Raw genomic sequence first — 25754 nt, forward strand, 5'->3', positions numbered from 1 at the left:
GACTGTTTTGACCCCCTTACCAGCTAGATGCAAATATTGGTTGTGGCAACAGCAGCAGTGTTTTTAACTGATGTTCCCAGCATGGGTAATTTCATGCCATTTGTGTGGGGTTTGCTACAGTGGTAGGCACTGCCAGTCAGTCAGTTTAGTCATGGAAACCTTTGTTCTGCCCATATGTGTTTTGGAGAGTGAGGGAAGGACAGGGTCTTGAGGGTCTCTCCAGTTTACTTTACTGTCTCTACCTGAGGCCCTACCCAAGTCACAATATCACAGATGGGGTGAAGTTGCCCATTTTGTGTACATTTTTTATTTGACATTTTCATATTCAATTTTATATTTCTGTGTAACCCTTAACTCACCTGACCTGGGGCACTTGTCATTGGGGAAGGCTCAGGAAGTGTTCAGCAGTTGGGAGAATGAAACCCGGTAAGGCAGTGAAAAAAGGCCACAATCTATCTGTCTGAATGCCACTTTTAATGTGCAGGGGCAGCTAGTAAAACTGAAGTGTTCACTCTATGGCAGAGGACAGAAATCTCATGTAAAATATCCCCAAATCTAATTCTAATACAGTGTATCAATCCAGATAACAGTTTGTATTTTCACATGGTAATTTTCACTTCTAAGAGCATAGAAATGTACACTACAGGATCTCAGTAATAGTCAATTAGGCCCTGATTCTACAATGGATCTGTGTAGGCAAAGCCTTTGTCCAAAAGCCCTATTCAGATAAACTGGTGTAGGGGGTCTTCTCACACAGATCAGTCAGCAGGATCAAAGCCTTGCAGCTCTTTCTTAGTAACCAGATTAATTAGAGCCAGACTGCTTGTCCTGTGCGTAGAGGAGCCTGAGACAGTTGAGTCCCTGTACTCCCCTAAACAGAGACTGCTAGTTCCCCAAAGGGGGTTTGCAGCATTATTATTATTCAGGGCTGTGTGATACAATCTGCCCATTAATATCTATTCAATTAATGATGCCAATTTGCTTAAATGATGTAGTTAAATTATCACCACACGCTCACAATTTCGTATCTAAAAGCCCCCAAATTCATAACATTTTGTAATTGTCCATGTATGATGGTTCAGAGTTTGTTTTTTGTCTTTCAACCTGTTCAATATACCTATATTTAGTTAGTACTTAAGATATTTAATTTGACATACTACTTAGTCCTGCCAGGAGTGTAGGGGACTGGTCTAGATGACACTTCGAGATCCCTTCCAGTCCTACGATTCGATTATTGCTTAAACATAATTTCACTGTTGCAAAATATTATGTGTTCACACTTTCTCTGATCTTTAAAACAATACAGTCATATATTTGAATATTTTTCATAATACAGTAAAATCACAGCAAGCAGAATTAAACTTAGTCTTTAGAAAATGAGGTCTGACAAGATAATAGCTTAAGAAAATACAGCTGCAAGAAAAATACTGGACTAGAGAGACCATTGGCTTGGTCTGGCAGCAAAAAGGATACCAGGCTAGATGGCGATAAAGCTGATCTAGTGGGATATAGGTAATTATACTGGACTACCTGGGCTACTGTGTTCAGATCCAGTAGTGTAGCATGCAGGATGCTGGACTAGATATTGCACCATTAGTCTAATCTAGCATGGGAGGGGGCAGAATACTGAACTAGACAAATTGTTTTGGGCCAATCAGGAATGGCAGATAGCAGAATATCAGACTAAATGGGTGACTTGCGAAGAGGCAGGATCATCAGACTAGACAGACTATTGGTTTGTTCTAATGTGGCAGGAAGTGAGTTACTGGACTATATGGTCCATTTGGCTATTCCATTGTGACAGCTCATATATTCTCCTAGTTGAGCCTTATAGTCCCTTGAATCATCCAAGTCTGATGCTCTTCTTACATGTCCTTGAACTGTGCAATCTTTAAACTGATAAAAAATCTATCATAACCGTCCGACTTTCACCGGACGTGACATCAGTACCTGTGGCTTTAAATTCCGTTAGCCCAAATTTAATATCCAGTCTCAGTTGGCGGTTTCTCCCCAGCTCTGTGTTTGGCGTTGGCACAGTACAGGAGCCGAGCATTTTCAGCCCTTCCTCATCTACGTACTTTGCATCCTTCTTTTTTGTGCAATAGAAACTAAAAATCACACTTGTTTGATCTGGTTCTATGGGAGTGAAAGTATAACAGGCAACCTCATCTACCTCTACCAAATCCCCAATTCCCACCAACTTATTGAAGAGATCTGTGCAATATACATAATTATCAGCTTTGGAGACTCTCTTTTTCTGTATATCATGGACAGCAATATCAAATGCCCGAGATATCTTTACCCCATATGTCAGAGCGCTGATTCTCGAGGCAACAATTTGTGAATTGTGCCCAAATAAAATGGCTCCCTTTGCAATAGCTGCCTGAGCTTCCAGTGGACACAGGATATGATACCGCTCCCTAAAGGTCTGATAGATCTCCTCCCTCAGGATAATGCTGGAGGCAAAGCCCCCAACCAGTACAATATATTGGACCTTGGCCATCTCAGGCTTGCTGAGGATTTCCTGCAAGGTGTCAATGGTTTGTCTGACACTGTAGGCAAAAAAGCTCTTCATTTTTTCATATGTAATCATGATAGTCCCATTGCACCACAGAGCTCCCTCCACACCCTTGAAGAAGAGGGAGATGTCTTTTTGCTTGCATTCTGCCACTTTTGTTAGGTTGTGGTAGCAATGTATGTAGACCTCATCTCTGCTGGAAGAGCATTTCTGAAGGCCAAAGTTGTACATCATTTGATGGCATTCCGCTGGGTGATTCTGTGCATATTCCTCCCATACTCCATCTTGGAAGATCTCCTTCAGGAACTCTTTGAAATTTTCATCTACTGTGTTGCCTCCCCATCCTCCTCCTGATGCCTTATGTAACTCTTTCAGGGATTGGTTCTCTTGGATTTCATGTACTGTGATGTCTATGGTACCACCTAAGCCCCCCAAAATGAGTAAAATTAGTTAATTTTTAAAAAGAAGTTATTGCTTTCACCTCAGCTGAATAAAAGGCTGCTTTCTAAAGAGTTCATAACTTTACAAAAGCAAAAAAATCTCACAATTGGCAAATGTGCTCTGAAAATTGGATACAGAGCTGCCCATTCTTTAGTTTATAATCTTTCCATGCGCAAGGATTCTTAGACTTTGTCTACACTACCACTTTTGTCAGTATAATTTTTGTCAGTCAGGGGTGTGAAAAAAAACTCTCCCCTGTCTGACATAAGTTTCACTGGCAAAAGTGCTGGTGGGGACAGCATGATGTTGGCAAGAGAGGCTTTTCTGCCAACATAGCTAACGGCACTTGTTGGGAGTGGTTAATTATGCTGGCAGGAGAGCTCTTATGCTAGCAGGAAATGAGTTGGTAGGTCTCAGTCTAGTACCTAGTGGCCAAGTATCCACATCCCAGTTGATGCTAAGTCCCTTCTGGGTAGTCTGCTGAGATGTCAGAACTGAATAGGTATGAAAACTGACATCTTGTGATATCCATGTTCTCTGGCTGAGTTGGGGCACAATGCTGAACATAGGTTGTCTGTAGGAAGCTTGCACTGCTGCTGTCCATACTGAATTTGTTCTGCATGTAACACAAACTTCTGTCTCACCGGGATGTCAATCTGTCATCAGCACTAAGTTCACATGTTACGCCAAAACAACAGCAAGAAACTAAAGAAGATGTAATAGCAGCAAAGAGTCCTGTGGCACCTTACAGACTAACAGATGTATTGGAGCATGAACTTTCGTGGGTGAATACTGTGAAACTGTGTGGCAGCACTCTTGCTCCTACAGCAGAAGGTTATGGATTCAAGCTACACAACAGGAAATGGGTGTGTACGCATTGCTGATGTAGCAGGGCAGTGTACCGTGGAGTGGTGTGGCTCTGATAGCAGCAACTTGCACACTAGGATCTAATCAAAGTCAACTGAAGACAACAGAATCCTGTTGACTTCAATGGGGTTTGGATCCGGCTCTTAAAGGGGCTCTCCTTTCATCCCCCTTTCTGCAGTGGCGAGCCAACTTAAAATCCTGTCCAGCTCCTCCTAAAATGAACAGGTCAAATGGGCAGTGCCAGACTTTCTTCTGTCATCCCTGGTTCCTCTGTACATTTTTCTTAGTTGTTTGTTTTTTGTACAGCACTGCCAGGCATGCAGTTGTGACCCTTTTCAGCCATGTGTTTTGAGATCTCCTTGGACAGATGTGATAGCTGGCCATGAGAGCTGCCTGCACCATCACTTCTCCCCAGATGATGAAGAGATCAAGTATCTCACCATGGCTGCTTGAAGCATGTTATAAGACTGCTGGACAAATATTGCAGCAATGCTGATATATTTGGATCCAGGAGCAAATGGGCTAATCCTGGCTCTGCATCAGTTTTTAAACAGCGGAGGAAACATCTCGTCAACTTGACCCCAGAGCTGTGGACCGAACTAACTCAATTTGCATTGAACTTAGCACACTTTGAAAGAGGACTCCAGAATGTAGGGAGTTAGTGCGCTGCAGGGGTTTGTGTCGTGTACCAGACTTTTTCAATCATCACTAACTCAACTTAGTATAGACTACTCCCCACCCCACATATAGACAAAACCTCAGGTGTCTGCTCTTTCAGGTAGAAATTAAAGAACCCAGAGCAAGCACAGCCTGGGGGATCAGAGTTCAGTATAGAGCTTGGTCCCTTGCTCTCTATGCGAGAAGGGTCTGTGGCTGCTGAATACACAAACTCTGCAGGTAGCAGAGATTATACCTGTTTAAGGGGGAAAGTTACCTCCACAATCAACGATGACATACTGGGTCCCAGGTGACTCTTGAAACTTTTGTTTATCACCACCCTCTGCCACAAACCCTTCTCGTGGGAGCTGCTTGCACCAGACTGAGGCAGCTTCTGGTTCTAAGGCGATGATGAGCTTCTCAGAAAACATGTCACTGATGAGTCCTGCCTAAAATCAGAAGAGAAGTGATCATAAGAGGAGTGGTGATGGGATCCTGACTTCCCACCTCTTGGATGCACCATGAGCACAGTATGTTGGCCAGGTTCTTCTAATCCCAGGAACGCTGGGATGGCCTATCAGGAATAATGGTCTGTTCCATCTAGTCTGTTCTCAGCTGTGACTAAAGCCAGATGAGCCAGAGGAAGGTGAAACCCCCACCCCACGCTCATGGACAATTTATGTGCAGTACTATAACTGCAACAAAGAGTCTTGTGGCACCTTGTAGACTAACAGACGTATTGGAGCATGAGCTTTCATGGGTGAATACCCACTTCGTCGGGTGCATGTAGTGGAAATTTCCAGGGGCAGGTATATATATATGCAAGCAAGAAGCAGGCTAGAGATAACGAGGTTAGTTCAATCAGGGAGGATGAGGCCCTCTTCTAGCAGTTGAGGTGTGAAAACCAAGGGAGGAGAAACTGCTTTTGTAGTTGGCAAGCCATTCACAGTCTTTGTTTAATCCTGAGCTGATGGTGTCAAATTTGTAGATGAATTGAAGCTCAGCAGTTTCTCTTTGAAGTCTGGTCCTGAAGTTTTTTTGCTGCAGGATGGCTACCTTTAGATCTGCTATTGTGTGTCCAGGGAGATTGAAGTGTTCTCCTACAGGTTTTTGTATATTGCCATTCCTAATATCTGATTTGTGTCCATTTATCCTTTTCCGTAGGGACTGTCCAGTTTGGCTGATGTACATAGCAGAGGGGCATTGCTGGCATATGATGGCATATATTACATTGGTGGATGTGCAGGTGAATGAACCGGTGATGGTGTGGCTCCCTTGGTTTTCACACCTCAACTGCTAGAAGAGGGCCTCATCCTCCCTGACTGAACTAACCTCATTATCTCTAGCCTGCTTCTTGCTTGCATATATATATATATATACCTGTCCCTGGAAATTTCCACTACATGCATCCGACGAAGTGGGTATTCACCCACGAAAGCTCATGCTCCAATATGTCTGTTAGTCTATAAGGTGCAACAAGACTCTTTACTGCTTTTACAGATCCAGACTAACACGGCTACCCCTCTGATACTTAGTACTATAACTGTGTGTGTGCCGAGAGGGGAATTTCTACCTGATTCCAACCAGCATTAGTATATGCCATGACACATGAGGATCCATAGTCCATGTAAGTTCTGTTCCAACTACTCTCACTGCAGATGCTATTCTCATTCACAGAAGCCTTTCAGCCAGTAGATAATTTTGTCACTTCTTGTATAATGTGTAGCAAGCAAAACAGTGCTCTGTACTGTAACACTTCTCCAGCCTAGACAAGATCTAGTCAGGATTCCCCTCTAATTTAGCAGGATAGAGAGGGCAGAGCAGCTGTGACCTCCAGGTTGAGAACACCAAACATAGGAAAAAGTCTTCAACCACAGCCCACTCCATGGCAGAGCAAGTTTTAAAATAAGGTTTGTTGAAATGTTGAACGATTCTTCCACACTGTTGTGCAGTGAAAATTCCAGAGAGAATCTCAGAAGCCATCAGGCTATTACTCACTTTACCTCTTTAGCTGCCAGTCGCATGAACTGCCTGGCAGAAGCATCCCATATGGCTGGAACAGTAATGACCCAGGTGACATCCTCAGTGTCATAGACAGTTTGGGATGAGGCCTCCCGTATGGTGTTCAGAGCATGGTCCTTCATGTACCGCAGACTTTCTGAGAATACTTTTAGGGCTGGAAACTTCTTTCCATTATCTGCTTCCAGTTCCATGTTGGAAGTGATTTTCTAGAAGTGAAAAAAAAACAATGAATTATTTGTATTTGTATTGTGGTAGCGTAACCCATGGCTGGGTGTGTTTGCAGGTTCCCCTCCCTGCTGCCAGCTTGGCCAACACACCGAGAATTGAACTGGGGACCTCCAGAGCCAAAAGCACAAGAACAGCTTCTCTGTAACTGGGACTGTAACCATTCAGCTTCTGGGGATTGGTGCAGAGGAGGACCTGTAACACACTCATCAGTGGGGTACAGTAGCACCCAAGAGCCGTAGTCATGGGCCAGGGTCCCTTTGTGATCAGTACTGTGCAAACAGAACAAAATGATGGTCCCTGCCCCCAAGATGTTACAATCTAAGTAAGCAGGGAGAATAACTCTGTGGAGCATTGATCACTGCACTCTCAGTCTAGGAGGTGCAGCTGTTCCAAAAACCCACGACTGCCAGCTGCCTCAAATCTGTGAATGACTTCGTAAGTCAAATATTAATGTGGCTATTAGAGCAAACTATTTCCCCTCAACCAAACTGTGACGCTGGCAGACCAGGTGCCAGCTCATGCAAAAGTCCCCCTGTCTCAACTGGACACTGACAAACACATAGCTGAATTAGTCAGTTAAAATAGACTGGTGAAATCCAAGTGTAGAACTGTCATGGGATCTCACCCCCACTTTGAGCTTGTGGGTTCAAAGATGGGGACCCGCAGGTATTCTGCCACCACCCTAACCCTTAGGGTAGGGTTCCTTCTCGCTGCCACCACTCAATTAGGAAATGTGAATTGAGACACAGTCCTTCCCCAAAATCCTAGGGGATTCCAAGAGCACCAAATCCATGGAGTTCTCACACCCAGGAGAAACAAACCATTCCCCCTGCTTCCTCCCCCCTCCCTTTTCCTAGGAGAGATACCGGGATCCAACTACAGAGGGATACCTCCCCCTCCCCTTTCCCTGAGAATCCACCCAAGGAAAGACCAACAAGTCCTTAATAGAAAAGAATTTATTAAGAGAACAAAAAGAAAGTACAGAATCTCTATGAGCCCAAGCTGGACACTCATAGGGGATAACCTTATCAATCTCTGGAGAGAATTCCCCCTCCCCCCTTTCTCAGTCAAAGCAAAATCAGCAAACAGGAATAAAGCATTTCCTTTAGCAAACACACAATTGCAAATATAGAAATCAAATCATAAGACTAATTCGCCTTTCTAATTAATACTCACTATTAATTAGTAGAAACTACTCCAGGAGAACTTGGAGACATGACTGTCCTCTGTTAGATTCAAAAACAGTTCTTACACAGACAAAGGCTTCCCTCCACAGAGATTTGAAAAAATCTTATCTCTGATTGGTCCTCTGGTTAGGTGGTCACCAGGTACTACATGTTAACCCTTTACAGGTAAAACAGACCTTAACCCTTAACTATCTGTTTATGACACGCCCCCCAAATCGCCAACAGTGGGAACTACTGGTGGTGATTTCCTCCTAGAACTGTAAAATAAACAGATAAACAAAACAGATGCACTATTACATATACTACTAAGTATGTAAACAACAAGATATTTGACACTGAAGAACACTTTGTATGCATTTGAGCTCCCTTCAGCGTAGCCCAGCTGAAAAAAACTCCTTGTAACAATGGGTTCGAAACTCCGCTGCCACCATGTCATGGGATCTCACCCCCACTTTGAGCTTGTGGGTTCAAAGATGGGGACCCGCATGTATTCTGCCACCATGTCCTATGGGATCTCACCCCCACTTTGAGCTTGTGGGTTCAAAGATGGGGACCCGCAGGTATTCTGCCACCACCCTAACCCTTAGGGTAGGGTTCCTTCTCGCTGCCACCACTCAATTAGGAAATGTGAATTGAGACACAGTCCTTCCCCAAAATCCTAGGGGATTCCAAGAGCCCCAGATCCATGGAGTTCTCACACCCAGGAGAAACAAACCATTCTCCCTGCTTCCTCCCCCCTCCCTTTTCCTAGGAGAGATACCGGGATCCAACTACAGAGGGATACCTCCCCCTCCCCTTTCCCTGAGAATCCACCCAAGGAAAGACCAACAAGTCCTTAATAGAAAAGAATTTATTAAGAGAACAAAAAGAAAGTACAGAATCTCTATGAGCCCAAGCTGGACACTCATAGGGGATAACCTTATCAATCTCTGGAGAGAATTCCCCCTCCCCCCTTTCTCAGTCAAAGCAAAATCAGCAAACAGGAATAAAGCATTTCCTTTAGCAAACACACAATTGCAAATATAGAAATCAAATCATAAGACTAATTCGCCTTTCTAATTAATACTCACTATTAATTAGTAGAAACTACTCCAGGAGAACTTGGAGACATGACTGTCCTCTGTTAGATTCAAAAACAGTTCTTACACAGACAAAGGCTTCCCTCCACAGAGATTTGAAAAAATCTTATCTCTGATTGGTCCTCTGGTTAGGTGGTCACCAGGTACTACATGTTAACCCTTTACAGGTAAAACAGACCTTAACCCTTAACTATCTGTTTATGACACGCCCCCCAAATTGCCAACAGTGGGAACTACTGGTGGTGATTTCCTCCTAGAACTGTAAAATAAACAGATAAACAAAACAGATGCACTATTACATATACTACTAAGTATGTAAACAACAAGATATTTGACACTGAAGAACACTTTGTATGCATTTGAGCTCCCTTCAGCGTAGCCCAGCTGAAAAAAACTCCTTGTAACAATGGGTTCGAAACTCCGCTGCCACCATGTCATGGGATCTCACCCCCACTTTGAGCTTGTGGGTTCAAAGATGGGGACCCGCATGTATTCTGCCACCATGTCCTATGGGATCTCACCCCCACTTTGAGCTTGTGGGTTCAAAGATGGGGACCCGCAGGTATTCTGCCACCACCCTAACCCTTAGGGTAGGGTTCCTTCTCGCTGCCACCACTCAATTAGGAAATGTGAATTGAGACACAGTCCTTCCCCAAAATCCTAGGGGATTCCAAGAGCCCCAAATCCATGGAGTTCTCACACCCAGGAGAAACAAACCATTCCCCCTGCTTCCTCCCCCCTCCCTTTTCCTAGGAGAGATACCGGGATCCAACTACAGAGGGATACCTCCCCCTCCCCTTTCCCTGAGAATCCACCCAAGGAAAGACCAACAAGTCCTTAATAGAAAAGAATTTATTAAGAGAACAAAAAGAAAGTACAGAATCTCTATGAGCCCAAGCTGGACACTCATAGGGGATAACCTTATCAATCTCTGGAGAGAATTCCCCCTCCCCCCTTTCTCAGTCAAAGCAAAATCAGCAAACAGGAATAAAGCATTTCCTTTAGCAAACACACAATTGCAAATATAGAAATCAAATCATAAGACTAATTCGCCTTTCTAATTAATACTCACTATTAATTAGTAGAAACTACTCCAGGAGAACTTGGAGACATGACTGTCCTCTGTTAGATTCAAAAACAGTTCTTACACAGACAAAGGCTTCCCTCCACAGAGATTTGAAAAAATCTTATCTCTGATTGGTCCTCTGGTCAGGTGGTCACCAGGTACTACATGTTAACCCTTTACAGGTAAAACAGACCTTAACCCTTAACTATCTGTTTATGACAAGAACTCACAGCCAGTTTGGGGTTTATGCCCTGCTTCCTGACAGTCTGTCCTGAGGTTGGTACTCATGCTCTTGAATCACCGAAGGCAACTTTACACTAATTTTATACACACCCCACAAAATTCCCAAAGAACACTGCAAGAGAACAGCACCTTAACAGCTGCCAGTCAGCCTGAGAGAGAACCAGCATACAATTTATTTCTTAGTGAACACACATTTAATACATACACAAACATTTGCAACCTGTATTATGCATATTTTTGAATAACATCATAAACAAAACTGTTAGGCAGTAAACCTATTGGTGTTCTTTATACAGGCTTCCCCAGGGTTGGCCTTACCATGAGGCGAACTGAGGCGGCCGCCTCAGGTGCCAGACTGGCGTGAGGTGGGGGTGGGGCGCCACTAGGACCCAGAGTGTAGAAAATTGTGTCTGCTGCTGGTGCATATGTATTCTCTCTGCTCTAGATGCACAGAGATGGAGGAGTGCTGTGCTGGAGGAAGGAAGGCACAAGAGACATAACAGGCAGGCAGGAGAAAAGGTGAGTGGGAATAACAGAAAGCAGCAGGAGCTGCAGGGAGAGAGACGAAGAGGAGCCTCTTCTATACAGGGGGGAGGGATAGCTCAGTGGTTTGCATATTAGCCTGCTAAACCCACCATTGTGAATTCAATCCTTGAAAGGGCCATTTAGGGATCTGGGGCAAAAATCTGTCAGGGGATTGGTCCTGCTTTGAGCAGGGGTTGGACTGGATGACCACCTGAGATCCCTTCCAACCCTGATGCTCTATGATTCTATGATACCTCTCTTGCACCTCCAGGAGCCTGGGCTGATTAACAGTAGCTTCTTAGGGAGCTTGCTGCTTCCCTGAACCCACTTGAGGAGAACAGGCAATCAACTGAAGTCAGTTAGGCCCTTAAGATGCTGATATCGTCCCTCACTCAGGCCCTGCTACCAGCCTGCTTATTTGTCCCCTTCAACTGAGCATTGAGAGCCACTATAGCTGGCACAGAACAGCAGTCATGAGTGAAAGAAGAAAACACCCCTCTGGGGCAGCATTCAGAAAAAGAAAGAAAGCAAAGGAAGGTTTTCTATCTAAGCAGGAAGGAGCTCTCCTGAGGTGCATAGACACAAATGTTCACGGTGAGCCTTCCGGCCCCAGTGAGGATGTGAGTGGTGAGGAGATGCCTGATCTTCCAGTTAGTCAGAGTGCCCGTGACCTGGCAGCTACTGCAGCATCCATATCTCCATGTCAAATGGACATAACCATGCACATTCCTGAAGAAAAGTGTAGATTAGAGAAGAGTGTGGTGGAGGCGCAAGAAACAGCTGGTGCTGAGTTTAGTTCCTTAAGTCTAGATGATCCAGGACTGTGGACCCACTTGAGCAGTAGCCTGAGGGACTTCCTTGTACTGCATGGGCCACAGCAAGTGAAAAACGTCATGTTCCCCAAAGACAATGAAAATAGAAGTTTTCATCCAACACATTACAGGCGTGAAATCCCCAATGGTGACAAAGTGGAGAGGCCATGGCTTATGTACTCAAAAACCCAGAACGCTGCATACTGTTTTTGTTGCAAACTCTTCCAGTCTAATGTTCCAGCCACATTGAGTTCTACAGGAACAAAGGACTGAAAAAATCTGGCTAGAAATCTGGCATGCCATGAGAAGGCAGCAAATCACCAGAGAACATTCCACAGGTGGAAAGAGCTTGAGATGAGACTAAGGTTAAATGCCACCATAGATGATCAGCATCAAGAGAAGATTGCATCAGAGTCTCTTCACTGGCAAAATGTTCTGAAACGGCTCATTGCCATTGTGATAATGCTTGCTACCCAAAACCTAGCACTATGTGGTACTTCAGATCAGCTGTATGTGGAACAATGGAAACTTCCTTCAAATTGTGGAGCTGATGGCTGAGTTTGATGCTGTATTCCAGGAGCATCTAAGAAGAGTCACCACCCAAGAAATGTTCACACATCACTACCTTGGAAAAACAATTCAAAATGAGATCATACAAAAGTAAAACAGAAGATTGTGGCAGATCTGAAGTCAGCAACATATCACTCTGTTATTCTGGACTGCACACCTGACATCAGCCATACTGAATAAATGATTTTAATGGTGCATTTTGTAACAGCAACAGAACCTAGTGAAAATGTCCCTGCAATGGTGACTGTCAGAGAGCATTTTCTAGAATTTATTGACATTGATGATACTACAGAAGCTGGTATGACAAATGTGCTTCTTAAAAAGCTGGAAGATACGGGAATTGCGATAGCTGACATGAGAGGTCAGGGCTACGATAATGGTATCAACATGAGAGGAAAGAACAGAGGAGTGCAGTCACAGTTCCGAGAGTTAAACCCTTGAGCTTTTTTTGTCCCATGAAGTTCTCATTCATTGAACTTGGTGATCAGTGATGCAGCATCAGCTTCTAGTGAGGCTTCTGAATTTTTTAATGTAATTCAAAGCATCTATATATTTTTCTCTGCATCGACTCCTCGATGGCAAATTTTGAAGCAACATCAGGGAACATCCTCTCTGACACTGAAACCACCGAGTTCCAAGCGATGGGAAAGTCGAGTGGAGGCGATAAAGCCTATCAGACATCTATTTGGGAAGATAGATGATGTCATAGTTGCCATTATGGAGGATAATGCTATGACAGGAACTGTTTGTGGGAGAACAGTGGCAGAGGGAAATGGAATCACCAGAAACATACATAACTTCAAATTTCTGTGTGGCTTAGTGTTGTGGCATGACATACTGTTTGAAATAAATGTTGTAAGCAAGAGACTCCAAGGTGTTGACCTTCCCATTAGCCTGCTAAACCCAGGGTTGTGAGTTCAATCCTTGAGGGGGCCATTTAAGGATCTAGGGCAAAAATCTGTCTGGGGATTGGTCCTGCTTTGAGCAGAGGGTTGGACTAGATGACTTCCTGAGGTCCCTTCCAGCCTTGATAGTGCATGATATATCTGGAACAACTGGACAAAGCAAAGTCATAACTACAGTCTTACTGGTCAGATGAGGGATTTCAAAACATTCTGAAGAGTGAACAGCAGAGGAACTTCACACTGAAGCTATTTTCCCACCCATTCAAGAATACAAGAGTCACCGAAGGAGAAGACATTTTGATCACAAGGCACGGGATAATCCCATCAGAGACCCCAAACAACAATTCAAAGTTGAATTCTTTAACCAGGTGCTAGGTTGTGCAATACAGTCAGTTGAAGAACGTTTCATGCAGCTCAAGGAACACAGCAGTATATTTGGAATGTTGTATGATATTCCAAAACTCCTCCCTATAAATGAAGAAGACCTACACCAGCAATGCAGGGCACTAGAGACAATTTTGACACCTGATGACATGCACGGTATTGATGCTAGTGATTTAGGTGATGAACTCAGGGGCGGCTCTGTTTTTTGCCATCCCAAGCACAGCAATCAGGCAGCCTTTCGTGGCATGCCTGCGGGTGGTCCGTTGCCCATGTGGATTCGGCGGCGTTTCTGCGGGTGGTCTGCCAGTCCCACGCCTTCACCGTACCCGCTGCTTAATTGCCGCTGAAGCCGCAGGACCGGCAGACCTCCCGCAGGCATGCTGCCCTCACAGAGACCGGCACACCACCCCCCACGGCTTGCCGCCCCAGGCACGCGCTTGCTGCGCTGGTGTCTGGAGCTGCTCCTGGATGAACTGAAAGCCCTTTCAAGATACATTTCAGCAGGATGAGCTCCAAAGGCTGTTCTGGAATATATGTGCACAGATAAGATGACCACCCTCTTTCCAAATGCTTTTGTTGCTCTGCGCATACTTCTAACACTTCCTGTAGCAGTTGCCAGTGGAGAACGCAGCTTCTCCAAGCTGAAGTTAATAAAAACTTATCTATGCTCCACAATGACACAGGAGAGGCTGGTCGGCCTTGCAACCATCTCAATAGAGCATGAGCTGGCCCAGACTGTGGACCTTCAGCAGGAAGCAGTTCAAATCTTTGCAACCAAGAAGGCACGGAAAGAACCACTTTGATTATTCAAACAGATAAAAATTCCAGGGTTTACTATGCAGACAAGAAAAGTTACGTTTGCTGTTCAAGCATTTGAAAGTTAAGTGTTACTTAAAAATTTTGAACAAGGCATTTTAAGTTGTTTGTTCTCCTTTATTGGGGTAGGTAGTAGAGCAGTACCATGAGAGGAGTAGAACAGGAAGAAGGCAGAATTGAGACCCTTCAAAGTTTTAGCCCAAGCGAGGGGGCATGGGGGCATCATTTGAGCTTCTCGCCTCAGGTGCCAAAATATTGTGAGCCAGCCCTGGGCTTCCCCACTTTGTTGCTGTTACATACATAAAATTCAGTGCCAGGTTTTAACAGACAGTATGCCTATTTTATGCCCTTTTGTACTTTGGCACACAAATACATTCACATTCACCTCTAATCTTCTCACAGAGTTAGGGTGACCAGATGTCTCGATTTTATAGAGAGAGTCCCGATTTTTGGGTCTTTTTTTTCTTATATAGCCTCCTGTCCACCCCCTGCCCCGATTTTTCACACTTGCTGTCTGGTCACCCTACACAGAGATAATTTCTCAGGCGCTATGATGTGGCCTTTTAATGTACATGTTTTGTCACTTGGATTCTGGCAAAGCCTGAGGAAAATGGCCTCCTTTCCATTCCCCTCCAAACTCTTGGGACCATTGATTTCCTGAGGATATTCTAAAGCTCTTACAGCCAGCAGCAGTTCCAGTCTCTGAGCCAACAGTGGACTGTCTGACCTTCTAGTAAGAAGAGGAATCTATAGCCCATATCTCAGCAGGGGAGGCTCTAGCGATTTCGCCGCCCCAAGCATGGCGGCACGCCGCGGGGGGCGCTCTGCCAGTCGCCGGTCCCACGGTTCTGGTGGACCTCCCACAGACGTGCCTGCGGAGGGTCCGCTGGTCCTGCGGCTCCGGTGGACCTCCCGCAGGCGACCCTGCGGATGCTCCACTGAAGCCGCGGGACCAGCAGACCCTCCACAGGCACACCTGCGGGAGGTCCATCGGAGCTGCCTGCCGCCCTCCCAGGGACCGGCAGAGCGTCCCCCGTGGCATGCCGCCCCAAGCATGCGCTTGGTGTGCTGGGGTCTGGAGCCGCCCCTGTATCTAAGAGGTGCAGGTATTGCGATGCAGCCTTCACAGCAAACACATCTCTTGGTTCTGCATCATTAGCTGCTGAATCCCCAGATTTGCCTCCCATATTTATAATCTCTTTCCTTTGAGCTCCGTTTCTTGGCTCAGTTTTCCTATGGTGAATATGTGGAATCTGTAGCACTGCTTATCCTTAGCGGAAAATGTCTGTATAGCTTCCAAAACAGCTACTGAGCATGTCTAGTAACTGCCTCTCCTCTAGGTGTCCCTGAGTCCTTCTACATAAATTGCCCTGCCCTGTTCTCAGCACATGTGCAGAGACACAGGGGATTCAGCTGAAATCCATGTCTCTCTTCCATGGCTTCAGTTCTCACCCATTCTTCATACTTAAAAAAAAAAAAAAGAATGCTGCAGTATAGGCCTATTTTCACAATAACTGTTGGTAAGTCTCAGTCATGCTTTCAGAACTGATGTTGAAAATGTCTGTGTCCTGCCTACATTAGCATTTAAATATTTTCAATACTAGCTCAGAAGAGGACCTGCTGCAAGTGTTTCAGTGAAGACTCAGTTTCCTAGTACAGACCAGGCTTTAGTTTTAGCTCTTGAGCCACATGAAGCAATTCTCCTCCCTCCTTGGTCTTCACAGATACTTCTAGGTAGTTTATTAAGTTACCTTTAACCTCGTGGCTCTCAACCTTTCCAGGCTACTGTACCCCTTTCAGGAGTCTGATTTGTTTTGTGTACTCCCAAGTTTCACCTCACTTAAAATCTACTTGCTTATAAAATCAGACATAAAAATACAAAAGTGTCACAGCCACAATATTACTGAAAAATTCTTTACTTTTTCATTTTTAACCATATAATTATAAAATCAATTGGAATATAAATCTTGTACTTGCACTTCAGCATATAGCACATAGAGCAGAATAAACAAGTCATTGCCTATATGAAATTTTAGTTTGTATTGACTTTGCTAGTGCTTTTTATGTAGCCTCTTGTAAAACTAGGCAAATATCTAGATGAGTTGATGGTACCCCTCTGCGTACTTCCAGCAGGGGTTGAGAACCACTGCTTTAACTAACCTACACATGTTTCTTAATCCTCCCTCATAAATCAGTCCCTCCGTCTAGTCCATTAAGCACTAGGATTGCCACCAATCCGGTTTTCATCTGGACAGTCCACGTTCGGGCTTGTGTGTCTGGGTGGCAGCTTGTGTGTCCGGGGACCATTTGACAAGCCCTGATGGCTGGTTCTTTTTGATCTTTGGCAACTCTAAGTGGAAGGAAGGAGACAGCACAGCAGCAGCAGCTGCTGCCGCCTCTAGGGCCAGGCAGCTAATGGTGGCACAGGGCGTGCAGGGGTGGGGTCTTGGGGGAAGAGACAGGGCAGCGCCTTTGGGGGAAGAGGCAAGGCAGGGGGTGGCATCTCAGTGGTCCAGTTACCGGCTCTTAGAAAGGTAACAACCTTATTATGCATGTTCCCTGCTCTTTTCGTAATTGGCTGCTCTTACCTAGAGATTGCATTTACCTTGTTGTACAGGTTCATCTTGAAGTGGTGGAAGTAGTACCATTTGTGAGCTTCGCTGGAGGGGAGCGTGGTGTACTTCATGACGGCATCATAGCCAAACTTCTTAAACTCACGCTTTTCATTGAAGAGGATGCACGTTGGGGTCTTCACAGTCATGAGCCCGTGTGCCTGTCCCCAGAACACCTGCCGAATTTGATCCGTGCGTGTCGCAAGAGAAAAGCAGTAGCCACTGTAAGACGTGCCAAAATCAATGGCAACAATGAACAAGGACTTGCTTGCCATGATCATAAACGTGAGAGAGAGAGAGTCCTACACAGCGTGTTAGAACAGACTACTTAAAGTGAAACAGTTTTACAGTTAACTCTGCAGTATGAAACCCTGCCCCTCCTTTTCAATTGGCTGGGTGGTTACTGCAGTTTCTGGTGTGGGGGGGTGGGGAGCCAGGGCTCTCTGCATAAATTCTCCAAGCAGGGGTCGGCCTAACTAAATTGCAGTTTTGAGCTACAACGGATCTTGAAAGCACCAATGCCCTAGTTGGGGCTGCCTTTCCTGCTTGTTTGTGCAAGCAAGAAAGTGCTTGATACTTGGAGCTCTTCCCCACACTCCTGTGGATCCGCTTCCACTTATCCCCTCTCCCTTCTGTCCCCTCCTGTTTGGAAGAGACATCTGCTATTTTAATAGAAGCATGGACCGAAGCACTTTTCGTAAGCCCGGCGGAGCTCGACCAGATGTTTCACAGTGCAAGAAGCTAGGTAACAGAACAAGGGTTTCAAAAGAGACCTGCAGGTATGTTGGGTAGTGGGGACTCAGAGGGTAATCATATCATGTTTAATAGGAGCTCTAAGTTTCTGTTTAAAAGTACTCGTGAAACTTGCATGCAGAGTTCTTCCTGCTATCAGTGTTTGCAGCCAGAGACTACGTGTTTTTGTTTGCTAATATTTGTACATTTCCATCCAAGATGAAAAACGCATATTTGAAACCAAAATGACAAGATTCTGTATTTGCACTGCCCTCTACCATATGAAACCTTAAAGTGCCTTGATTTTGCCCCATTTGGAAAATTGCCATTTTTGTTTAAAGTGGTTTCCCTGCAAAATGATTGTTCCCGCACATACTGCATGGGGAGAACAGGGTTTGCTTTTTCACTGAACACTGCTGAACTTGACCTTTCTGCTCATTTGAGGTCACCCGCAGGCACACACACATGCATCCTGAATCATCCCATGCTCAGCTGCAAAAGCTTGGCCGGTATGTGTTTGTGCAGTAAGTCTTAACTACATCTGTAGTCTCCAAAGCTGGACTTCCCCTAAACTATAAGTCTTGGTTCTGGAGTTTTGGCTCCAATCATTGTACGATGGAGCAAGCTCAAGCTGCACAGTTTAGATCCTGTTTCAGTTTTAAAAGAGAGGTTTTCCACAGCAGTGACACCCAGTGAAGTGCCAGAGAACTGCTTCTTCCGTTAATATTAAAAAGTAGTTCATAAGCCAGGGGTGGTGTTGAAGCTACAGTCTCAATGAAAAGTATCATTGGTTTCATCCTTGTGTTTTGTTTACCTCTGAACCCTAGAAGAGAATTATAGACTTGTGGTTGCCACTGGCCCCTGGTTCCCTCATGCTTTATACAGGAGAAAAGGATGTCAGATCCTTGCTCAGTCATTAATTGAATTGCAGGAACATTTTGAACCTGTAAACCTGAGCTAGAAATCTTTCCAGAACAATATTGGCATTTCTGGACCTAGGAAGAACCAGGAAACAGAGAAACATCCATGAAACTGAAAAAATATCTTTATATGTTCCAATTAATTCTTCTCTTCTCGATCCCTAAATGGAATTCTACAAAATTAAAAAAAAAGTGTCTTTAACCAAAAATAAATCTGCTTTAAGCAAAATAGCTAGACAGACTTTTTTCATAACTGAAATGGTTTTAGATTCAGTTTGAGTTTTGTTTGGTGAGTTCTTACTTTATCTTGCACAGTTCATCCTGCCCCAGTGATTATTGCTATCATTAACCTATTTTAAGGTTTTATCCTGCCACCCATCATGGTAGTATCTTAGCACTCTTCACATAAAAATCAGTAGAAATAGCGAAGTCTCAAGTTGCTTTCATGGAAACTGGGTAGAAGGTGGTGTTGGTGCTGCCGCTCTTAGGATGGGAAGGCTTCTAATGAGTTAATTGTCATCCCCGATATGTCTCTGCCCTACAGAGGTGAAAGTGAGGCTCCACAAGGCAAGCTCACAAATTTGGGTGGAACCAAGATGGAACAATTGGTGAACTCTGTGAAAGACAAACTTAGGTAAGTTGGTGATATGAAATTTTATTCCATTTTGTACCACTACTCTTGGGGCCATCAAACAACTCTTCATGTTCCTAATGGATACCTGAGGTTTTCACAGTTCTTGTCATTTGTCCTCCTTGCCCTTTATTGAGACGCCAGCCCCTTCCTTGCCTAGAGAGACAATGTGTGGCCCTCCTTGTCTCCAGAGGCTCAGGTCTCCCACAGGGCACGGCAGAGCAGTGATCTCTAAGCCAACAGGCTAAGCAGATATGTTTTTAACCAGATAAGTCTTGGTTGTTTCGTTTTTTTGTTGAAGGGCTGACTAATAATTTTGTGAGGGGCTTTAGCTTTTGCAGATGATATTACTTTATGGATATTTTATGAAGTCTAATCCCTTTTCATTATTCTCTGCCCGACAGAAGTGAAATGAATGATCGATTAGAAGATATGCTGAAACACCTACAGTTTTTGAAACAAAGACTCAGGTAAGTGGGGAGGTTCAGGCCTCCATGACAGTGAAATATATTTCACCTCCTTGGCATTGCTCTCCATCAGTGGGGCTGGGGAAACGGAATGCCTGCACAGTTGCTGTATGGTTCTTTCCACCTGTCCAGGGAGCGTTTTACGCCAGAGGGTCAGGTCCAGAAGCACCCACCAACATCAATTTGTCTTGAAGGGCAGATCTGACAATGTGATACAACACCACAGCCTTATTATGCCATGTGATTGGCATCTTGAAATGATGTCATGGTGTCAGGCAATATGATAACTTTTATTTCCATTCCAAAGAATTTTCTAAATGAGTAATACTCCCTTGCACATGTGTATTTTCGTTGCTGTTCTGTAAATTGCCTCTTCGCCTGGGGCCAGTCACCCTCCTCCCATCTGCCTAGTGCATCTGTCACCTTTGAACTTGTTGGGACTCTGCAAAGACAGTATTTTTAATAAAATTCATCAAGATGCATTTATATGGGAGAGAGGGGTGTCAGATCCTTGCTCTATCTTTAACTGAATTGCAGGAGTATCCTGAACCTATAAAACTGAGCTGGAAATCTCTCCAGAACAATATTGGCATTACTGGTCCTAGGAAAAACCAGAAAACAGAGAAGCATCCATGAAACTGAAAAGTATCTTTATAATGTTACAGTCTAGTTCCTCCTTTCTCCTTCTTTAAATGGGATTCTTCAAAATAAAAAAAAAGTGTCCTTAATAAAAAATAAATCTGCTCTAAGCAAAATAGCAAGACAGATTTTTTTTCCGTAACTGAAATGGTTTTAGATTCAGTTTGAGTTTTGTTTGGTGAGGTCTTCTTTTATCTTACCCAGTTCATCCTGCCCCAATGATTATTGCAATCATTAACCTATGTTAAGGTTTTATCCTGCCACCCATCACGGTAGTACCTTAGAACTTTCCACGGAAAGATGAGTAGCAATAGCGAAGTCTCGAGTGGCTTTCATTGAGACTCTGGCACTTTTCTTTCTGGGGTAACTTTGCTTGGGGTAGGGTTTTTTATTATTTTTATTTTTATATATATAGTTTATTAACTTCCTCTTTTTTTTCTGTGAGGGTACGGGTTTACTTGGTAGAAGGTGGTGTTGGTGTGTTGCTTTTATGTTGGGAAGGTTCTAATTAGTTAACTCTCATCCCCAGTACATCTGTGCCCTACAGAGGTGAAAGTGAGGCTTCACAGGGCAAGCTCACATATTTGGATGGAACCAAGATGGAACAATTGGTGAAATCTGTGGAAGACAACCTTAGGTAAGTTTAGTGAGATGAAATCTGATTCCATTTTCTACCTGTAACAGGGCGGTACTCACCCCTGCGGCGCCTCCCGCTGGTGACTCATGGAATTAGCTCCATCCAGCGCCGGAGCGCCCTCTGCAGGCTGGTGATCCACCTGTCTTCTGGCTCCCGTGTCCCTCCCTGGACCCGGTGCCCCTTTCTCTGGGGTGCTGCCCCCTGGCAATAACCCCCGTCTCTCTGGGTCTCCCCTCCTTAGGTACCCCTCACCCTCTATCCCTACCTTGCCTCAGTGTACGGCTACTGCCAGTCATTGTCTAGCCCCCCACTCTGGGCAGACTGCAGTCTCAGCCAACTCATCCCTGGCAAGGAGGGTTTGGACCTGCTGCTTTGTCCTACCCCTGGGCCGCTCTCTGCAACCCACAGTACCTATCGGCCCACTCCTAGGCCGCAGCCTGAGGCTTTCTAGGCTGGAGCTCCCTGGCTCCTCAGCCTTCCCCAGCCCTGCTGCACTCAGGTACCTGGTCTCTCTTTCCCAGCAGCTAGGCCCATCTCTCTCTGAAGACAGAAGAGAGACTGTCTGGGCTCCTAGCTTCCCTGCCTTTTATAAGGCCCTGCTCCTCAGTTTGGGGCGTGGCCCCCAGCTGTAGCCACTTCCCCAATCAGCTCAGCTCTGTCAGGCCACTTCTAACCCCTTAAAACCCCGGAGCAGGGTTCACCCTGCTACACTACCCCTACCCTTGGGGCCGCCCAACAATTATTCAATTTATTCATATTAATTCAATTCAAACAATAACTTTGCTTGGGGTAGGGTTTTTTATTATTTTTATTTTTATATATATAGTTTATTAACTTCCTCTTTTTTTTTCAGTGAGGGTACGAGTTTACTTGGTAGAAGGTGGTGTTGGTGTGTTGCTTTTATGTTGGGAAGGTTCTAATTAGTTAACTCTCATCCCCAGTACATCTGTGCCCTACAGAGGTGAAAGTGAGGCTTCACATGGCAAGCTCACATATTTGGATGGAACCAAGATGGAGCAATTGGTGAAATGTGTGGAAGACAATCTTAGGTAAGTTTAGTGAGATGAAATCTGATTCCATTTTCTACCCCTACCCTTGGGGCCGCCGAACAATTATTCATGTTCCTAATGGATCTCTGAGGTTTGTACCGTTCTTGTCATTTGTCCTCCTTGCCCTTTATTGAGACGCCAGCCCCTTCTTTGCCTAGAGAGACAATGTGTGGCCCTCCTTGTCTCCAGGGGCTCAGTGCTGTGCCTAGGCAACATTGCTTGGTGCTGACTCCTAGAAAAAGAGACAGAGAGAGGGTGGCTAAGATCATTACACATCTCCCACAGGGCAGGGCAGAGCACTGATCTCTAAGCCACCAGCCGAAGCAGGTATGTTTTTAACCATATAAGTCTTGGTAGTTTCGGGTTTTTGCTAAGGACTGACTAATAATTTTGGGAGGGGCTTTAGCTTGTGCAGATGTTATTACTTTATGGATATTTTATTAAATCTAATTCCTTTTCATTATTCTCTGCCTGACAGAAGTGAAATGAATGCTCTATATGAAGGTATGGTGACACATCTACAGTTTTTGAAAGAAAGCCTCAGGTAAGTGAGGAGGTTCAGGCCTCCATGACAGTGAAAAATATTGTGATTCCTTCTTAAATAACTACTGTACAAAAGAAGTCTTGAAAATTTTGAAGTGTGGTTTTCTCCTCACCAAGTTTACCGAGTGCTTGTGGGTGTTGATACTAAAATATCCACATGCCTAGTGACTGGACTAGCTCTATTTCTCCTGTTTGGCATCGCTCTCCATCAGTGAGGGTTGTGCGAATGGAAAGCCTGCACAGCTGTTGTATGGTTCTTTCCACCAGTCCAGGGAGTGTTTGACGCTGGAGAGTCAGGTCCACAGCGTGCCACCAACTTCAATTTGTCTGGAAGGGCAAATCTGACAATGTGATATAACACCGCAGCCTTATTATGCCATGTGATTGGCATCTTGAAATCATGTCATGTTGTGAGGCAATATGATGACTTTTATTTCCATTCCAAATAATTTTCTAAATAAGTAATACCCCCTTGCACTTCAGCAGGACAGAGGATAAAGCCACCCATCCTGATACAGTAAGTGCAGGGAGTAAACTTATATTTGGCAGGCACTGTGAGTGCACCTGCTGTGGTACCATACAGTGCTATTGGGACTAGGGGGAAGAGAGAATCTTGTATACAGTGACCCCCTAACAGCTAATTAAGGGGTAGTTTGGACAAGCTCCTAAACTGAAGGGTGTCAGCTGGGATTCTGGTGAGGGTGGAAAGGGGTGAACTGTGGGGGAGAGAAGAGAGGCTGTACCCTAGTGACGCAGTTCACAAGCATAAAATGCCAAAATAAATCCTCTGAAAAGATGAAGACTAGTGATCAGAAGTGTGTATTGTGTATTTTCGTTGCTATTCTGTAAATTGACTCTTTACCTGGGGCCAGTCACCCTCCTCCCATCTGTCAACTGCACCTGTCACCTGTGAATTTGTTGGAACTCTAAAACACAATATTTCTAACAAAATTCATCAAGGTGCATTTATATGGAGGAGTAGGGTGTCAGATTCTTCCTCAGTCATTAACTGAATTGTAGGAACATCTTGAACCTATAAACGTGACCTGGAAATCTCTCCAGAACAATATTGGCATTTCTGGTCCTAGGAAGATTTAGGAAATGGAGAAGCCTCCATGAAACTGAAAAATATCTTTATAATGATATAAACTATTTCCTCCTTTCTCCTTCTCTAAATGGGATACTACAAAATAAAATAAAAGTGCTCTTATGCTGGGAAGGCTTCTAATGAGTTAATTGTCATCCCCGATATGTCTCTGCCCTACAGAGGTGAAAGTGAGGCTCCACAAGGCAAGCTCACAAATTTGGGTGGAACCAAGATAGAACAATTTGTGAAATCTGTGGAAGACAAACTTAGGTAAGTTGGTGATATGAAATTTTATTCCGTTTTGTACCACTACCCTTGGGGCCGTCAAACAACTCTTCATGTTCCTAATGGATACCTGAGGTTTTCACAGTACTTGTCATTTGTCTGTGTAAGGGTCCGTGTATGGGTCCCCTTGTCAAGTGAGGGGTCGCTCTTCACCTTCGGGGTGCCTGGGAACCAGGCCGCCTCACTACAGGAGGCTGAGTAGCAGTTCAGTCTTACAGTCTACGCCCTAGATCAGGGCGGGACAACAGGCAGTAGTTCTGGGGCTCAGGCCCTCAGATAGGGGCTGAGCAAACACCCAGCAGTTCAGGGGCTCAGGCCCTCAGGCAGGGGCTGAGCAAACACACAGCAGGTCAGGGGCTCAGGCTCTCGGGCAGGGGCTGAGCAAACACACAGGAGTTCAGTTTATCAAAGCCCAAGCCCTAGCTCAGGGCGGGGCAGCAATAGGTACAGGGCTCAGACCCTCAGGCAGGGCTGAGCAGCAGTTCAGTTTGTAGAGCCCCAAGCCCTAACTCAGGGCGGGGCAGCAACAGGTACAGGACTCAGACCCTCAGGCCGGGCTGAACAGCAAACAGGTAAGTCCAGGCTTCTAAGCCTGAGCGTTGGGGGTGAGGGGGAGACTGCCACCCGTGAGGGGGGTGGCAGAGGGGACACGGGCCCACCCACTCCACCGCGTCCCAGCCCGGGGCCCTAGCAGCGGCGTGGATCCGCTGCTGTCAGTGGGGATCCTGGCCGCAACACACTGACATAGGCTCAGGGTCGGCGGCAGCCAGACTGGGGTCGGCTATCCCCGGGCCACTTCCAATCTCCCCCTCCGTTGGTACCTGTATCGTTGTGGATTTGGCAGGGGGGTCCACCAGCATTGGCTCCTCAGGAGACGGGTGCACAGGTCGGCTCGACTCCTCCTCGGTGTACCGGGCTCGGGGCAGGCTCGGCCAGTCGTCCTCAGGGTACCGGGCTCGGGGAAGGCTTGGTTCAGCAGGAGCTCGGGCACCAGCGTCTGTCCTCTCCAGTGGCCGGGCTGCAACTGAGTGCTGGGCCTGGGCCTTTATACTTCCTGTCCCACCCAGTGACTTCCGGGGGGCGGGGACAGGTGGCGGTGGCTCCACCCACTGAGGCGGCTGTTCTGGCTCATCCCTCTCAGGTTCGGCTGGGAGCCAGGCCGCCTCACTACAGTCCTCCTTGCCCTTTATTGAGACGCCAGCTCCTTCTTTGCTTAGAGAGACAATGTGTGGCCCTCCTTGTCTCCAGGGGCTCAGTGCTGTGCCTAGGCACCATTGCTTGGTGCTGACTCCTAGAAAAAGAGACAGAGAGCGGGTGGCTAAGATCATTACACATCTCCCACAGGGCAGGGCAGAGCACTGATCTCTAAGCCACCAGCCGAAGCAGATATGTTTTTAACCATATAAGTCTTGCCAGTTTCGGGTTTTTGCTGAAGGACTGATTAATAATTTTGGGAGGGGCTTTAGCTTGTGCAGATGTTATTACTTTATGGATATTTTATTAAATCTAATTCCTTTTCATTATTCTCTGCCTGACAGAAGTGAAATGAATGCTCTATATGAAGGTATGGTGACACATCTACAGTTTTTGAAACAAAGACTCAGGTAAGTGGGGAGGTTCAGGCCTCCATGACAGTGAAATATATTTCACCTGCTTGGCATTGCTCTCCATCAGTGGGGCTGGAGAAACGGAATGCCTGCTCAGTTGCTGTATGGTTCTTTCCACCTGTCCAGGGAGTGTTTTATGCCAGAGGGTCAGGTCCAGAAGGAGCCACCAACATCAGTTTGTCTTGAAGGGCAGATCTGACAATGTGATATAACACCACAGCCTTA

At 45.4% G+C, this 25754-nt stretch overlaps 2 protein-coding genes across 3 annotated transcripts in view; one reads left to right on the top strand and one right to left on the bottom strand.

The window, feature by feature from the left end:
• Nucleotides 1-1210: 1210 nt before the first annotated feature.
• On the bottom strand, nucleotides 1211-17230 carry LOC123365912 (heat shock 70 kDa protein 12A-like). Its single transcript, XM_045008971.1, has 4 exons — nucleotides 16926-17230; nucleotides 6487-6711; nucleotides 4761-4932; nucleotides 1211-2940 (listed from the first exon to the last, which is right to left on the bottom strand). Exons 1-4 carry the CDS (start codon nucleotides 17211-17213, stop codon nucleotides 1892-1894), a joined length of 1734 nt encoding a protein of 577 aa, XP_044864906.1. The 5' UTR covers nucleotides 17214-17230; the 3' UTR covers nucleotides 1211-1891.
• Nucleotides 17231-17401: 171 nt separating this feature from the next.
• Nucleotides 17402-25754, top strand: part of LOC123365820 (titin homolog) — a 40617-nt gene continuing 32264 nt past the window's right edge. For both annotated transcript variants that reach the window (XM_045008812.1, XM_045008883.1), the window contains exons 1-7: nucleotides 17402-17711; nucleotides 19129-19218; nucleotides 19620-19685; nucleotides 21900-22007; nucleotides 22486-22551; nucleotides 23818-23907; nucleotides 25461-25526. In XM_045008812.1, the coding sequence (XP_044864747.1) occupies nucleotides 17611-17711; nucleotides 19129-19218; nucleotides 19620-19685; nucleotides 21900-22007; nucleotides 22486-22551; nucleotides 23818-23907; nucleotides 25461-25526 (587 nt within the window). In that variant the 5' untranslated portion in view covers nucleotides 17402-17610. The remainder of the gene's footprint in view (nucleotides 17712-19128; nucleotides 19219-19619; nucleotides 19686-21899; nucleotides 22008-22485; nucleotides 22552-23817; nucleotides 23908-25460; nucleotides 25527-25754) is intronic.

This window comes from Mauremys mutica, chromosome 1 (genome assembly GCF_020497125.1).
Source record: "Mauremys mutica isolate MM-2020 ecotype Southern chromosome 1, ASM2049712v1, whole genome shotgun sequence".
Lineage (NCBI taxonomy): Eukaryota > Metazoa > Chordata > Testudines > Geoemydidae > Mauremys > Mauremys mutica.

What these genes read in the sequence shown, in the direction of transcription:
- LOC123365912 (XM_045008971.1), bottom strand. Translation starts at nt 17,213, where the DNA reads ATGATCATGGCAAGCAAGTCCTTGTTCATTGTTGCCATTGATTTTGGC. An exon ending in AGATGAACCTGTACAACAAG is followed by an intron (nt 6,712 to 16,925) that starts GTAAATGCAATC and finishes TTTCACTTCTAG; the next exon opens with AAAATCACTTCCAACATGGA. An exon ending in TGCGACTGGCAGCTAAAGAG is followed by an intron (nt 4,933 to 6,486) that starts GTAAAGTGAGTA and finishes TTCTGATTTTAG; the next exon opens with GCAGGACTCATCAGTGACAT.